The sequence below is a fragment of the Lotus japonicus genome, chromosome 5 (assembly GCF_012489685.1).
Source record: "Lotus japonicus ecotype B-129 chromosome 5, LjGifu_v1.2".
NCBI lineage: Eukaryota > Viridiplantae > Streptophyta > Magnoliopsida > Fabales > Fabaceae > Lotus > Lotus japonicus.
The window spans coordinates 48,647,518-48,665,482 of NC_080045.1; the positions used below are offsets into that span (position 1 = coordinate 48,647,518).

At 39.0% G+C, this 17,965-nt stretch overlaps 2 protein-coding genes across 2 annotated transcripts; one reads left to right on the top strand and one right to left on the bottom strand.

The window, feature by feature from the left end:
- The first annotated feature begins 1,750 nt into the window (after positions 1-1,750).
- LOC130720906 (uncharacterized) lies at positions 1,751-5,441 on the top strand. The gene is made up of 4 exons (XM_057571609.1): positions 1,751-3,104; positions 3,184-3,612; positions 3,705-4,382; positions 4,460-5,441. Exons 1-4 carry the CDS (start codon positions 2,381-2,383, stop codon positions 5,242-5,244), a joined length of 2,616 nt encoding a protein of 871 aa, XP_057427592.1. The 5' UTR covers positions 1,751-2,380; the 3' UTR covers positions 5,245-5,441.
- Positions 5,442-12,721: 7,280 nt separating this feature from the next.
- LOC130720245 (CBL-interacting serine/threonine-protein kinase 4-like) lies at positions 12,722-14,420 on the bottom strand. Its single transcript, XM_057570871.1, has one exon. It carries the CDS (start codon positions 14,348-14,350, stop codon positions 13,058-13,060), a length of 1,293 nt encoding a protein of 430 aa, XP_057426854.1. The 5' UTR covers positions 14,351-14,420; the 3' UTR covers positions 12,722-13,057.
- Positions 14,421-17,965: the final 3,545 nt, after the last annotated feature.

Sequence of the window (17,965 nt, forward strand, 5' to 3'; positions counted from 1 at the left end):
GCGGAGCGGAATTGATTAAAGATTTCATTCTATTGTTTAAGTATTTTATGACAGAGCGAAATAAAGTTACCACTCTATTATTTGGATAATGGACGGAGCGGATTGATTAATAAATTTTTTATTCCCAAAAATATGTTACAAACCTTCTTTCTATGTCTTTTATTGATTCAGAAAACTTGGCCCAATTATTTTTTATCTTCTATCAACTTTCCCTTTGTTCTTTTTTTTTTCGAAATTTTTTTGTAAATGTTATTTTATTCAATCTTCTTAGGTTCTCGGCCCAGTCTTATGGGCCATGAATAAGTCGTTTGTCCACGCGTAAGGCTGTGAGCTAAAAAAAACACAAAAACAAAGACAAAACAACAGAAAACTACGAAACAATAATGCTCCTACAATGTATAGATCATTTCAAAGCTTGATGAAGTAGTAAGTTTTAATATTCTTAAATTTTAATATGATTTTATTGTTTTTCCAAATAACAGTTCGCTCTTTTAATACATGAAATATATTACATTTTAATTTGCAAATTTAAACAAACCTTGCATTGCATACCAATTGTATAACGGACAATTTGATCTTGAATTTGAACAAGATTTTGTACTTAATTTCTCACGTTTTTCATCTTATTAAGCTCAAGCCCTGAGGGTTATTTTTCTTCTTAATTGCACTTTTGGTCTCTGAAGTAATATGATTGTGTAATTATGGACTTTTTAAAAATGAGTTATTTTGAATTTACTAGCTAGTAATGCAATTGTTCAATTCTTGTCATTCGGTCATCATTCCGTCAATTTACTAACCTCCAGTTGATGCAGAGCATTGTAACCAAAGAAATTAGAAAATTAAAAATTAAAAACTGCATTTAAAAATAAATGAAATAAAATACAATATAAATATTGAAAATTAACCCTTAGAAATGAAAGCCAAGCACTCATGATTATCATGCTGAACCGGAGGACTTATACAAATTACCGACGGCTGCAGTTGCCGATAATTCACCCATTATAATGACAATATTATATCATGCTTATATAGACTACCGATGGATTAACCCATCATTACGAAACTTTCAGATTCATTTTGAGCATGAGTGTTTGCCCGCCAAGTTTACCGATAGTTTATGGTGTCGGTACTAAAAATTCAAACTCATTTTGAGTGGGAGCGTTCGCCCGCCAAGTTAACTGACAGTTTATGACTGTAGGTTAATTTGGCACACCTACCTCAAATTGATACAATTTTGACGTTTAAAATCGTCGGTAAAATTGTTGCTAGAAGTTTCCCGCATGGATCTACAATTTTTTACGATTTTAGTTGTCATGAATTCTTTTTGCACAAACCCGATGTTGATTCTTCAATGGTTTTGAAGCAACTAAAAAACCATCGGTATAATAAAATGTCATCTTCTTGTAATTTAAGCATGAAGCGTGTCAAGAAGATGAACTTATAGTATATATTCCATCTCCTCTTGATGGAATGAACATTTTTATGTTTGTATAGATGTGTTGGGTGTCTATTTGTGAGACCATAGTTTTGTGCTATGCCCTTTTTTGTGTTTTTGGTTTGTGCTTTTTTCATCTTGTAAAAAAAATCTATCTGTTATTGATTTTGTTGGCGTTTTAGAAAAATCTAAACAAATTAAAGCAGCAGAGAGTAAACAATCCGAAAGGAAAAGATAGACATTATCGATATCTTTAAGTAATTAACGAAATGCTGTGTACAAGTAATATATTATTAAATGAAAAGACGAATTTTTTTTCTAAATAATGCAAAAAAGTTTTTTAATTAGCAAAAAGGGGCACGAAAAAATTTATTTAGCAAGATGGGGTACTTTTAGTGGGATTCGCGAGTTTTGTTGCGTTTCCATCTATTATTCTGAAAAAGGTCTGACTGCGTTGGGAGGTGCAGGGTGATTGGGGAAATCATTGCTTTATGATGGTGGGATTCGCAAGTTTTCTTGCGTTTTCCATGTCAGGGTGGCAGGTTGCACGTTATTGGATTCGCAAGTTTTCTTGCGTTTTCCATGTAGTTGGAATGATGGTCAATGATGGTGGCAGGGTGGCAGGGTGGCAGGTTGCACGTTATTGGTGTCGCGACTTTACCTGCGAATTCAAGTGCTTTTCAGGTGCTTTTCAGGTGGCAGTACTGACATGGAGGGAAAGGAATGGCTAAGATTGAATGCTCAATTTTTTTTGCGAATCCAGGATATACAAAATGACAAAATAAGCGAGATTGACTGGATTCTCAATTATTTTTGCGAATTCAAAACACTATAAGTTAACTCCTGAGCCTCATAACTTTCTTCTACGAAAAATACACTTCAATATTTTCAAAACTTCAATCTCCTGCATTTCAGAACGTTTCTGTAACGAAAAAAACCTTTGCAATGGATCAAGTTATTACTTTTGTGTATTACGATGGCAGGGTTGTCCATGGCGACCAAGGTGCCATATTCGAAGGTCGGAGAAGGTCCATGCATCTGAAGCGAAACATTACCTTCGACCGTTTGAAGAAGAAAATCCACGAAAGGTTGAAGCTGCAAAGGAACCAGATGATTTCTAGAGTCAGCTCTAGATTTATGACGACACCGAATCCCATTTTTTTTACGCATTTTGAGATAGTTGATAATGTTGATGTTCAAGTCATGATGGATGCATTTAGTCAGCAGTCATATATGGTTCAGCTGGAGCTGTATGTTGAAGTTACTGAAGCTGGAAGTTCATCAATGTCAGTGCCGACGTATCTGTCGTCTACTCAACCGAGACCCACTGAAGACGGTGGTAGACATGTTGTTGATGAGGAGCTTCTTGCAGAACCATATACTGTGCCTTTTAGCGTTATGAGTATTGAAGAGACCAATATCGTCGTTCCTTCGGATGTCGCAGTTAATTTGGGCGATGATTATGACTACCGCCTTGACAATGATAATGTGGACGGTGAAGTCATTCCTTCAGACGATGACCACAATGAAGATGAAAGAATGCAAGAAGGAGGTGACGAGTCTGACACAGACGATGAGGGAGACCGACACGCTAATCCTCAGCCTCGGATGGCACCTCATCCTGCTGATCAACCTGCGGCACCAGTGAATGTCAATGTTGAAACTCAAGGTATGTACAATCAACATATCTCATCAAGCGTTGTTTTTTATAAATATATGGTACTTGATATATTTCTATAATTTTATAGGCCACCCAAACACGGCCCCATTCTGGAGTGCTTCTTCGCATTATACATATATTAACTGGGATCACCCAGATGAAGAAACTGATTTTTATTCTGAAACGGATGTGAATGGATCATGGAAGCTAGGTGATGACTTATGTAAAGGGTTGATTTTTGAAAACAAGCGTGCTGTACAGGATGCCTTGTTACACTATTGTTTTAGACTAAATCAAACTTATAAGATGAGTGAATCCAAGCCAGAGTACTTTACTGCAAAGTGTCAGAAATCCGTAGATGGCTGCCCGTGGAGGATAAGGGCACATCTATCCAAGAAAATTGGTAAATGGATCATATCCAAATGGGGGGGGGGGGGTTCGCATACGTGCTTAAATGCGATGACTTCTCAAGACCACAAGAAGATGACGTCCACCTTCATGTCCAACTACATTCTTGGTATATATTGCTTACATATGATTATTATTTCGCTACACATTTACAAATATGAAATTGCTATTAACATACATTATTTTTCTTTTATGTCTTAGGCATGGTAAGTGCCCAACCAACTATCCCTATTTCCCTCATACAAGAGAGGATAAGTGGTCAACTCAATTATATGGTGTCATACTTTAAAGCTTGGAAGGCGAAGCAAAAAGCACTTGCTCGCGTGTTCGGTGATTGGGAGGAGTCTTACGACCTGCTCCCTAGGTGGTTGGAATATATGCTGAGGTTTTCCCCTGGATCCCATTACGAGTTTGTCACAACTGACTATAAGGACCAGTATGGCAATGTTGTTCCTGATTTCAAGAAATTTGGTCGAGTGTTTTGGACGTACAAACAATGTTGTGACGCATTCAACTATTGCAAGCCAATGATACAAATTGATGGCACATTCCTCTACGGAAAGTATAGTGGAACTTTGCTTATTGCCACGACACAGGACGGGAACAGTAATGTGTTGCCTTTAGCTTTTGCAATTGTGGAGGGAGAAACACTCGGTGCTTGGACGTGGTTTCTTCGTCTGATGCGTGTGCATGTCACCAAGAAACAAGGGATATGTCTAATATCAGACAGACACGCTAGCATTCTCTCAGCAGTGGGGAATCCGTCTAACGGGTGGCAGCCACCAAACGCTTATCATGTGTATTGCATTCGCCACGTTGCCAGTAATTTCAACAACAGGTTTCACAACACAGAGCAAAAAAATGAACTGATAAATATGGGTAAGTTTGCGTCTGTTCATTAGTTCAATGCGATGTTTTTTTAATATGGAATATTGAAATTTGTTTGAAATGTGCAGCTTACGAGCCTTGCCCATATCTTTTCGAGCAACGCTTAGCGGCGTTTCGAGGGCACAACACAGCTGTCCGGCAATGGATAAATGACATCAGTAATGAGAAATGGAGCCGAGCGTGTGATGTGGAAGGTCGTAGGTATGGCCACATGACCACGAACTTATCTGAGGCTGTGAACAAAGTGTTTAGGGGTGCTAGAAACTTGCCTATCACTGCACTTGTTAAATGCACATATGGCAGGCTTGTGGAATATTTTGTGCAGCGAGGTTCTGCAGCAGCAGCACAACAAAGAGCCGGCGACATATATTGTAACAAGGTCATGGAGGCCATGACAAAGAATGCGACGATTGCCCAGTCTCACATTGTGCGGACGTATAGCATAGATAGGTCCAGGTTCGAAGTAGAGGAGGGATTCAACCAGCAGAACCATCGCAGTGGTTATACGTGGCGACTGAACTTAGATGAAAGAACTTGCGAATGTGGGCGCTTCCAGACGTTCAAATATCCTTGTTCACATGTGATCGCCGCGTGCGCCAACCAGAGTTTAGACTATCTTCAATATGTGGACCCTGTTTATACGATTCAGAACATTGTGGATGCGTATTCAGGGCAGTGGTACCCCATTGGGAATGATCTGAACATGCCGCCCAGAGCTGGGCCTAGAATTGCTCCAGATCCTGCCAAAATACGGAAGAAGGGTCGTCCAAGGTCTACCCGTATAAGAAATGAGATGGACTTAAGGGAGAATCAATCTCAGCCGAGTCGGAGATCAGTGTCACTACAAAGATAATTATGTTGCTTTAATTGTGCAAGCTCTTAAATTAATCACTGTGTGTAAGCTTGAAGTGTAGTCCAAATGCATGTGAGAAATAATTATGTTAGAGCTTAAACATTGGCTCATTACTATTGTTTCTAACTTAATATGAATTGGATGCTAGTACATATCAAAACAAGAAAGAAAGAATTTAATAGTATAGTATTATTATATACTCGTATACTATATACATATATATATATATATATAAACTAAAAGTTTAATGTATAAACTAATTTTTTATTATAAACTATATAATACTCGTATATATATAAAAACTATATATATTATATATATATAAACTATATATATTATATATATATATATATATAAACCCAAACTTAAAAGTCTAAAATATAAACACTAATATATTACACACCAATATATTACACAGCAACTTTGAAGTCTAAAATATATTACACACCAACTTTAAATTCACTAATTATAAGTAAATGATACAACAAATTAACAATTTCGACAATTAGGATAAGGACGGTCTCTTGCATCCCGGTATGGCCTATCTGGGTCTCCCCCTGCAGCTGCACGGTTCAAGTCCAGTTGGAAGTTAGCCTGTGTCTGCTGGAGCTGCGAAGGGTCTATATCTTGCCAGAATTGCGGTCGAGGAGGATCCAGCAATTCACGAATTGCAACACCATCCCAGTCACCCATTGGATTCCAAGTATCTGGACTAACGTCCTGCATATGCACTGGCGGTGTCTGAAAGTTGTCATAGCCATGTTGTGACCCGGCAAATGACTGTTCACCAACAAAATTTGTTGATGACACAAATTGTTGAGAGTGTGATCCATCAAAAGGCGGTGCCGGCACATATGGCTGAGATTGTGAACTGTCAAAATGCGGTGTTGGTATATATGGCTGAGACATGGATCCATCAAATTGTGCCGAGGGAGTATATGGCTGAGATCCATACATTGTTTGAGTCTCGGGCATCTGCATCGGTGTCTCTTCCTGATCATCATGAACCCCAGATGACCCCGCCCCATAATAGTATGGTCGGTATGTCTCATTCAGATCAAGGGGGTACAATGAGTACTGTCCATGTGGAGGTGGTAGTGTTCCCCCCTGAATAATAACATGTTCGGGAATCTGAGATTCTCGCCGTCTTCCAAGACCTTCCCCTTCTTCTTTTCCAGTCGGCGGTATGTCATTTGTGGTTGCGTGTGTAAACTCCATAGGAAAGCTAGGAACCGATGCAGCGGGATGAGATATCCTGTCACTTGCATGGCAAAGTGTAAGCCAACGAGCAGCTTGGTTCTGAAGGTCATGATCCGTGTATAGTGGGCGACCTTCAGGTGTCAGTCCATACCATACATGCTGAACGCGCATAGCCTACATTATTAATAACAGAGTGAGGATGTTACGCACATATATGAATACAGAAGTAAAAATAACACAACAATTTAAAAATAATAACCATTTGCCCCCTTGTTGCAGCCGCACGCGTCAACCAACGAACGGAATACTTGTCGTACCAAATCATGTACTCATCATTTGGCCCAACAAGAGTATTAGTCTCGGGTTGGTTAGCCAACCTCTGGTGCCTCTCCGACCACAGCTGTATAAAACCACGCATGTTATGTACCCAATCCTGCTTTTCCTTCCCTTTTAGAGAAATATCATGCATTTCATTAAGTTGAGACGGTGCATCCGGTACAGGTTGAAACATCCCGAATTGTTGCATAACTCGATCCGGTTGATGCCACTCTGAAATGTGATAGAGTACCATTGGCACCACAGTTCTCCATAAATGCATGTTTTCTCGACAACGTTCCGGAAGCCCATTGAGAACACGATCAGAGTACGACTTCCACACAAACTACATACACAAGAAGGATAAGAATTTAAATGAAAATAAAGATAAGCAAAGTCCGACAAGCTACTCACGTCATTAGAACTCAAATCGTCTAGTTTGGTGCGCCACCACTCGATTTGCTTCTTTGCCCACTTTATTGGTTTTTCCGGATCCGGGTCCCTCCATCTGTTTAATATATAAAAAATGAATGAACCGTAATGTTTGAATTTAAGGACATGAAATTAACAACGAAATTTATTATTTAAATTATGTGCATACCTTGCCGCGAGTGGGAGGCCACGGTGCAACCTCGGTGGATCCGGGCCGATTCCTGGAATCCTTAGCCATGCCCACACTTGTATCAAATAAGCACAGCCGCCAATCTCTGTACGTGAAGCACCAGTTGCATAACACAACTCATGATAGAGAAGTGCTAGTACGGCTGAACCCCAACTATACTTTGCGGTCTCCTCAAAGTCTCGTAAGAGAATGAGATATCTAAGAGGGACATGTGAACCGGTGTGGTCACAAAGTAAGAAAGTACCAATTAGTCGCAAGATGAATGCTCTTGCAGCATACATAAGTTGTATCGGGTCGGCACCGGCTAGATTATGAAAATTAAATTGCTCAGCCAGCCAAACCAACTTCAAGCCACCTCCTTTGATAGCACTGGCGGGTGGCACCACTCCGAGCAAGTCCTCTACAAGCTCAGACCAATCACACCAAGTAACTCCGGTGACAGGATTCCCATCAATGGGTAAGCCAAGATGAACAGCAACATCTTGCAGAGTGATAGTACACTCTCCGAACGGCATATGAAACGTGTGTGTCTCAGGCCTCCATCGCTCCACCATAGCTGATATTAAAACTTTGTCAAGTTTCAGAGACCCAGCTAAGGCAGCTTCGTAAAATCCGGCTTGACGAAGGTGGCCTACAATTTCAGCGGGAATAAAATCTCGAAAATCCCGATATTTTCTCACTTTCAGAATTCTATTTATTTGGTTCCACGCACCAACAGACACGTGTTTGCCATCTTTTTGCAAATACAACACACTATCATTCCTCGGACCCAATTTGACCACTTCTTGGTCGGCCATTTACAATACCTATTGAACATAATGAATAAAAGATGATAGTTAATAAAATTTAATGATAATAATTCTAAAATAATTTAATAAAACTTAATGATAATAATTCTAAAATAATTTAAGTAACAAAACTTAATGATAATAATTCTAAAATAATTTAAGTAACAAAACTTAATGCTAATAATTAATAAAAGTTATACAATATAGTTAGTAATAATAATCAAGTCACATATGAAAACTAGTCATTTACTTATATCATTATTAACAAAACCTTAAAAAAATATTTCAAAGTAAAGGTTGAAAGAGTAGAGAAAATACCTTTATTTTGAGGGGGGAGAGTTCAAAGAAATTAACACTTTGAGAGTTGAGAGAAAATTGGTCGAGAGTTGGGAGAAAGTTGTGAGAGTTAAGAGATTTGGGAGTTGGAGTTGAGGGAGTTGGGAGAGTGGCGGTCTATTTGTAGGGGTTGGAGACCGCCACAAAACACTACAATTCGCAACATTTATTGCGGTTCCATGGTCAAATCAGAGCTGCCACGTTCCTTCCCCATGCAGCCAGACTCACGGGTCCTGTCTTGTTCCCCTGCCACCCTGCCACCCTGCCCCATATCACTTGAATCATTGTGCCATCATTCACCCTGAAAAGTTGGTCTCGCAATAAAACATGCGGCTCCCACTCCCCATCAATGTGTCCTCCTCGAGTCAATCAGTCAGCACGTGGCCCTTCCTCCTCGAGTCAGTCAGTCAGCACGTGGCCCTTCCCCATGCATCTCAAGTTGGACTCGCAAGAAAACATGCGGCTCCCACACACGGCCAAAATCATAAGGCAATTATTTTCCAATCACCCTGCAACCCATCATTCACCCATCATTTCCCAATCAGCTTTTACTTTTTCAGACTTGCAATTCGCAACATTAATTGCGGAACCCAACAAAGTACCCCATCTTGCTAAATATTGTTTTTAGTACCCTTTTTGCTAATTAAAAATATTTTTTGCATTATTTAGAAAAAAAATTCTGAAAAGACACCACCGAATCTTCAACTTCAAGATTTGTCCTTATGAAATAAAAAAAGCCTTAATTATCGTTTAAGAGAAGTAATATAAGAAAAAGAAACTTTACATAAAATCTACTATTCCTCAAGCATGCTTGGGTCGCTTGACCTAAATATATATAAATAGAAAGAGTAATGAACTAAAAATAGAAAGATATGGCTCCATGGGCGGATCATGTCACCATGTGTAAGGCTAGGTGTGGCTTTAGTCACACCAGTTTTTTTAATTGTATGTTATTAGTGACAATTCTTAATACATAGTAATAGTCATGAAGTCAGAGATAAAGATGACAAGAATGAAAGTAAATAATGATTGTTATTTGTGGATACCTTGTATATAATTTTGGACTATATTAATATATTACATAGTTAATAATTAATTATAAAATTTGTTTGATTTGTATGATTCGATTGATTATAGTGAATCTAAGTACCTAGCATTTTGTTTGCCATGTTTTTTGTTTAAGAATGTCTCTAAATACATGGGAGATCACTTTGTGACAGAGGGTGTTTGCTATCTAATCACCCTTGGACTGTAAACTCTCATGGTTTTATCTATAATATTTCTCTTTTTTGAAAAAAAAATATTTTCAGTATATTTTAGTTTAAAATTTCTTTTATGTTTAGCCACAGTGATATATACGGTCTAAATTCACCCCTGTTGGCTCGCTTAAATATCTTAAAGAAATACTAACATTTCTTCCTAATTAATTGATCGAAATTTATGTAAAATTTCAATTAAGTCATATGAGTTCTATTCTTAATTCGGTGAAGCATACATAAATTCTAACCAATTTAATTGAAATGAAGGAAGTTAAAAAGAGAGTATCACCTTGGTAACACTCCTCTCGTATCTCTTATTAGTGTTGTTGTAAGTTGTAAAAACACAAAAATACACGCGTGTTTGAGTCTATCTCTTGAAGTAGCTAGCTAGGGATACAATATATCAACTCGTCACTATCTGAGAAACTTTATAAAGATGAATTGTTTGTCCGTTTAGTGTTGGTAAACTGTGTAGACGTTGTTGTATGCTCGATCGATCGAAGCACTGAGAAGCTACACCGACAGAGAAAGATGACCTTGATAGATTTTGATATTTATGCTCATATGTATCCAACAATGCATATAATATATTTAATGAAAACCTAAAATATATCTACAAGAAACACTCTCCTATTTCAAGAAAATTTTACATGCATATTATATTATTATTTGATTTAACACACTCCTATGTTTTATTTCACTCATGCATATATATAGTAAATTTCTATTAAAGTTTGAGAATCTTCATGTATACACTGGTTTCTTTATTAAAAAGCTAACGTTGGCCCCTGCGGATCTATAAGTAAATATTTTCTATTTAATTATGACTCACATAGAATAAATGGACTATGCATATAATTGTCATTAATGCATACCGTAGGTTTCATTTGCCAAAATAAAATAAAATGATGAACTTCCACTATTTGCCAAGACAAGAATTGACTTGATCACAATTCAAAAGAATAAAAATCTAAATTAGAGATTAAGTAACAATCAGATGCAGTCATATCAGTCATATAAGTAACAATCAGATGCACTTGAAAATGCATTTGCAAGAGGTTTTCATCATCACTTGCTTGATTATTAGAGTTTGACTACCCTGTTTGCTATGTATTTTATTCAATGTCGGTATGAGGTATCTTTCTATCTTTCTCAACAATTCTCCACCGTAGAAATTGTGGTTTTCAATTGTTGCGTCCCAGCAAGAGATCATGATGTTTTTCTTGTTTAATATATATGAACATAAACCCTTATCAAAAAAAAAAATATATGAACATTAATTTGATTTTAAGAAAATAACATGCACGATTTGAACCCGTTGAAATTTGGAAGACTTGATCACTACTGGACTGGTAGGACCTTGCAACTTCGCATGCAGCTCCCAATAATGCTCCTATACATATTGAATAAACTATTTTTCCACCGGAGTGCTCTTATATTATGTTGGATAGTTAGTGGAAATTAAGGAGGAGAAGAAAGTAATAATAGGAATATTATATTATATTAGGTTCTATATTTCTTTTAAAAAAATTACTCCAGCTAGCTTTCAAGTTTCAATACAGTGAGCATAGCATTAGAAAATGTTAATGAAGATGATGATACCTTGGAGGTGCCGTCTTTCATATGTGTACAGAGAAATCGGTTGCATGATGCGTTCAAACAAATGCATGCCCATAATGTGTGTAATGAGTGCTACGTAGGGGTATAACATATATTTTGAGAATGTGATAAGTGATCGATGTGATACATACATACACCAACACTTAATAGAGATATATAAAAATAAAAATAACAAAGAAATATGATAAATGATATAATAATAATAATAGAAAAAAAAATAAATGAAAAGCTTCGAGTCTGGCGGTTTCTAATTTTGTGAATCAATAATTTTTTTTCCTATCACATAGCTTCACACTAACTAAGAAAACTATAATAAAATTGGTGGGCAAGATAAAAATACCCTTGTCCTTTTGTTTCCCTCTTTCTTTTCTCCTTACAGATTCTAGCAACTTCATCTCCGGCAACTCCAGCCACTATTAACCAATTAATATCCACCATCGTTCTACTAAGCTCAACCACCAAACCACCACCTACTTAGGTTTACCGTTCGCGTCATCTTTTCATGTTCATTCTATCCTAACCAATTTGAGCCATTTACGACCCCGACATAGCATAAGCACAAAACACTATAAGAAAATTGTTGAACCTATGACCAATAGTTGTTGTTAATAAAAAAAATTGTGGATAATGCTTAATTAATGATAACGAAAAAATGTGGCTATAAGCCATTGTTAGTAATTTTTTCCGACAACTTTTAAAAACCATCGGTTTAGGCCGTTGGTAACTTTACCCACGATTTTTTCCGTCTAGCTATAACTTATTTAAGTCTCTGCCACCCTCAACCTCCTCTCCCTCTCGATCCTCATTCAAATCACTCATGATCCCTACCCCCAACTCTTCCTCTCCTCGATGAACATTTTTTCATTTTCCTTCTTTCATCTCCTCACTTCTCCCCGCTAGTTCTCCTATAAATATGTGGTGGTTCGATGGGAGGAGGTGTAAGGGGTGGTCACTGGGTTTGGCTGTGGCGGTTGGTCATCATGCGATGGCATATAGTAGTTGGCTGAGAAAAATGGTGAAGCTTTGAGGTGAATGAGGAGGATAAAGGGAGGGTATGACTGCTGAGTTTAACCTATAACAACATGTTAAAATAGGTGGTCCAAAATTAGAATAATTTTGAATTGGTGCACATTAAATGATCAAACTGACAGTGCACAAAAATTGAACTCCTTCTCCAAATGGTATAATTTTCAGTTTTATTACAGTTAAGAATTAAAGTAAAATTATTCAAGAAAAACAAGGAGCTTTCTGAAACAAATGAATATTACCATTTAAGTCTTAACTATTCATACTGACTAAAACATATTTTTAGTTTTTTTTTTAATGAAGAGATGAAATCAGCATAAGTCAATACTCCTGCAATATAACCAATATCACCTCAAAATCAAGAAGTATCTCTAACAAAAGATCAAGCATCAATATCATACATGTATTTTTTTGTCATCATCTACCTTAGGAAATTGGTCCTTCTTACTCTTAGTACACTGCACTCCACATGCAGATGCAGGAAATCAACCACCTTTAGCTTAAGAAGAACAAAAAGAACAACATAAACAACACTCTCTCTGTACTACTACCATGAGGGTCAATTCATATTCAAGGATGATTATCTAAGTCAAAACAGCTAGCACTCTTGATGTTGAGTCACACTGTACATCATTCCATGTCCAGGATCATTCATTATACCAAGAGAGCACAAGATCTTGCAACCCCAATTTCCAATCACCCCAATGATTCTCCTCAAACTCCAACCCACCTTCCACCACCTTAACAGCCACCAGAAGAAGCTCATCAGGCAAAATCTCAAACACCTGAACTACCAAAGCCACCTTCCCTTTCACCAACCCAATTGCAGTACTATCCTTCCCAACCTCAACCTTAAACCCCAAAACCCCTCCAATCTCCTTCACCTTCTCCTCCACCACCTCCAACTTTGCACCAGAAGTGAACCTCTTCTCCTTCCTCTTTCCCTCATCCTGAAACAACCCACTCAAATCCAACCCTGAAGACATTGATATCAAATCAAACGCGTTCACCCCCAAACCTCTCACTCTATTTCCATACCCAGAATCCAAATTGAGGGTGCTACTCTCTGTCTCTGATTCAGCTTCCACCTTCAGCGATTTCTTGAACCATGAGTTCCCATACAGATCCTCCACGCTCATACGGGTCTCCGGGTTCGGGTCGAGCAACCGGCGGATCACGAACCGGGCCGGCTTCGTGATCCACTCCGGGAACTGGTAGTCTCGCCGGGAAATCTTCCTGTACATCGCCGCGATGTTGGAATCGTCGAAGGGAAGGTACCCGGCGAGGAGGACGAAGAGGACGAGGCCGCAGGACCATGCATCGGCCTTGGAGCCATCGTATCCGCCGCTGAGACGGAGAATCTCCGGCGCGGTGTACGCCGGAGTACCGCAAGCGGTGTGTAGGAGCCCGTTCTGGAGATGCTCCGGCAAGGCGGAGAGTCCGAAGTCGGAGACCTTGAGGTTACCAGCGGCGTCGAGGAGGAGATTCTGCGGCTTGAGGTCGCGGTGGGCGACGCCGTTACGGTGGCAGAATCGGAGAGCGGAGACCAGCTGCTGGAAGTAGCGGCGAGCTGTATTCTCCGGGAGCTTCCCACGGCGGGAGATGGCGGAGAAGAGTTCGCCGCCAGCGGCGAACTCAACGACGAGGTGGATCTTGGTTTTCGTCGCCATGACCTCGTGGATGCGGAGGATGTTGGGGTGGTGGTGGAGGCGGCGCATGGCGTCGATCTCACGGACTATACGAGGTTCCATGGCGGCGTCAACGGTCTTCGATTTGTCGATGATTTTGACGGCGACGATGGTGCCGTCGATGAGGGAGCGGGCTTGGTAGACCTTCGCGAAGCTTCCGCGGCCGAGGAGGCGGATGACCTGGTATTTGCCGAGGATGGTCGTAGCGGCGGAGGAACGCGGCGGAGGTGGTTGTCGCATTGGTGGTTCCATGGTTTTGCTTTGGTTAGTGTGAAGAATAACCGAAAAGCAAACTCACTGGACAGAATGGAATATGAGAGTAGGTGCTGGTTTTATAGGCAAAGTGGTTTGTGGGCTGAGGAAAAAACAAACGTTATAGGTCGATATGGCAGTGTGGGGTACTTGTGAATTGTATCTAACCTGTTCTGACCGTCACAATTTGCAGACTTAAATGAACTTTCTTAATTATAGTTCTAATCTTTTCTTTTTTATGATAGGAAAAATAAAGACCTACACATTATTCTTACTTGGACTTGAGCCTTACACAAATGCGACCAAAATGTCTAGACACACGGTAAGGTGATGCATCGCTCGTCAAGAGGGTCTAGTTACTCATAAAATAGAAGGGGTCCTGAACTACTTGGAATGATGGGTTGTCGCCACTTGAAGATATCTAGGCAAGCCTTGATTAGGTGCAATCATCTTTAAGTTTTGACCACACATGAAAGACGCTCGTGTGAAGACCACTCAATTTTAACACTAGCAAGGTAAGTCGTTAACTGAGAAGCACATGATAAGTCCACATTTTTTTTGTAAAATGTTTATATATAGTTGTGTCTTTTCATAGAAAATGCTCTTCCCAAATGTAGCATATTTTATATATGTTTTCTGTTTTTAAATTAGGTTTAGTTAAATCAGTGTAATTTTTGCAAAGCATCATTCGAGCCAAAGATCATATCGCAGGTGGCTTTAAGCCTCAGCTAGGTACTGGAAGTTCATCTCTTTGGTACACATATTGGTTAGGGATGGGCCGGTTATGTGAGCGTGTGCCATTCGTCCACATTTCCGATACCCAACTACAAGTTGCTTGTTTATGGAGAGGCGGAGGTTGAAATTTTGAGGGTCTCTACACTGTTTTACCCATGGAAATTATCATTGAAATTGCTGCTGTTTCAATTCCCCATAACCGCCCTCATGTTGACAATTTGCGTTGGATACACAACCCTGATGGGTGTTATTCGCCAAGCTCCGCGTATCATGTTTTGTCTGAACTGGTTGGGGAAGAATTTGGCGTTTGGAAGAAAGATTGGAAGCTGAAAGTGCCTGAAAAAATTCGCTTCTTCCTCTGGTTGGTTGCTCACGGTGCTCTTCCAACGAACGCCAAGTGGTATCAGTCTCACCTTGCAGCAAATGCAACGTGCCCGCGATGCGATGCTGATCATGAGGACTTGGATCATCTCTTTCGTTGGTGTCCTGACTCGCAGACTATATGAATCAAGTTCCGAGCTGTACTACCATCTCCTGCTGCGGAAATTGATTTTCAAACCTGGTTTGTGGCACTTCTTTCTCATCGTAATAGCATCTTGGGCGTTGATTTTTATGTGGTGGGCGTGGCAATGGAGAAATACAAGGGTGTTTGAGCCCCATGTGCAGAGTTTGAATCAGGTCTTGAAGTGTGTCTCAGAGATGAACGCTTGTGGCGCGAATCGTGGAAGCTCCCACTACATACTTCTGCTCCTTCTGTTCGCATGATGGAGAGCATCGCCCCGTTCGTTGCTCGCCTTGCCGTTGATGGTAGCTGGAATCCTCAGGATGGAAGAATGGGATGTGCAGCTGTGATAATGGACAACAATGGTGGCTGGGTCGTTGGGATTTCTCAAAGTTTTGCACAAGGGAATGCGTTCCTGTCTGAACTCAAGGCGGTGGAACTAGGGCTCATACACGCGAGGGAGATGGGATATAAGAAGGTGGATTGTTTATTTGATTGTGCTCACCTTATTAATGTGCTGCATACAGGGATGGATACCACAACTTTTTGGAATTCTGAGGATATCAACCAGGTTCGTCAAATTATGGTTAGTTTTGAGGAAATCAAGCTGGTGCATATTGGACGGGATATAAATAACACAACAGATGCTTTAGCTCGGGAAGCTTGTACTTTGTAGACTTGGGTCCCTTGTTCAAGTTTGGAAGAGTCCCCCCTCTTTTGTTTATGCATCGTTGTATTTAGATGCAATTAGTTAGTTTTCCTTTACTGTTAATTTTCCTCTTGTTACAAAAAAAAATTATTAATTACACATGTGAATATTTAATTAATTTAATATTTTAATTTTAGAAATTTATGATATATAGAATTTTTTGAAAATTCTATTATGTACTTAATTAAATACCAAATTAATTATCTAATATGTAGTGGTCTCACTCACCACATTTGGTGAGATCTTCATCGAAGATTTTAAACGTTTAAATTATAACGTTGTTGCATCAAAGAAATGCCCGACATGCATAAATGGATTGATCGATGTTTAAAAACAAAACTTTGATGTCGCAAGTCATTTTAGATGGTGCGCCCATAGACAACCCATAAGGTAGTTTACCACAAAAGCCAACAATGTCAGTACTCAGTAGTATTGTTTTGGCACAGTGCTTCTGATATTTGTTGTTGGATATTTACATATAAGTTATACTAATAATATTAGAGGAGCAATATACTCACTCCAGGAGTAAGTCACCTAAGTCACTCCAAATCTTTAACCGTTAATTATATTACAATCTAAAGGCTCAGATTCATCACTAATTCCCTCAAGTGATTTCACAAAACTTGGCACAGGGAGAAACGTCGATAAAATTTTCTCATCATTGCAGCGGTGCTCTCCTTCGCCGGCCGGTAGGGACTACCGCACATGAGAGACTGATGGAGGAAGGGGTGAAAGGGTTCCCCACCGACACCGACACCGACGGTTGCAGCTACTCCCTTCCCCCACAGAAGGGCTTCCCTGTCTCTCGTTGCTTCTGTGTCTTCAACGATTCCGATTATCCCTTTGAGGTCAATTTCTCTCATGGGTGTCATCAGAGCTAGATCTAATTGCTTCTGTTTGGTGAATTGGAAATAGAAAGGATTATGCAGGCTTTCTCGCTGCCTGATCCATTTTAAGGGTTTCAATTCTTCACCCACTCAAATTCATCAAATTATGGTATAATTGAAAATAAAAGAAGTTACATAATTGAATATTTAAAAATTTATGTTTTCTTTTCAAAATATCCAAATATATATAAATCATTTATATACAATTTCTTAATTTTGCAAAATAATGAATTCAATTGTATATATAATTCAACTAATGCACACTTAGCTCTTTTTGGAATAAACATATAAAAGTGATTTTGGGGCAAAATCATATATAGCTTCCGAAAAGCCTCAACAAGCCCCACTGAAAAGTAATTTCAATAAATGTAGTATCCATTATCTTCTAAAAGATTTCTATGATCATATATTATTTTTTTCTAATATCAACTTCTTTTTACAATCCAATATAAGGGCAGAAAAGGAGAGTTCTGTTTTAATTTGAATTTGAGGAGGACCCACAAATATATGTAGGAAATTAGGAATCCTCCCCCCTTATCATAAACAATATCAAATACGCTTCATGCAAGTTGGTCCAGAAAAAGCTTATTGCTGGCTAATCAACAAAAAGGAAAGTGGGAGTGAGAAACCTCAAAAAGCAAAGGCAACTAACACAAATTAAGAACTAGTATTACATATAAAGGCCATACGAGTGTTGACAACATGATGCATAAACAAAAATATCACCTAATACGCTTCTCTTTCAAGAGAAAAGTTATCAATTAAGACCATATAACTGCGTG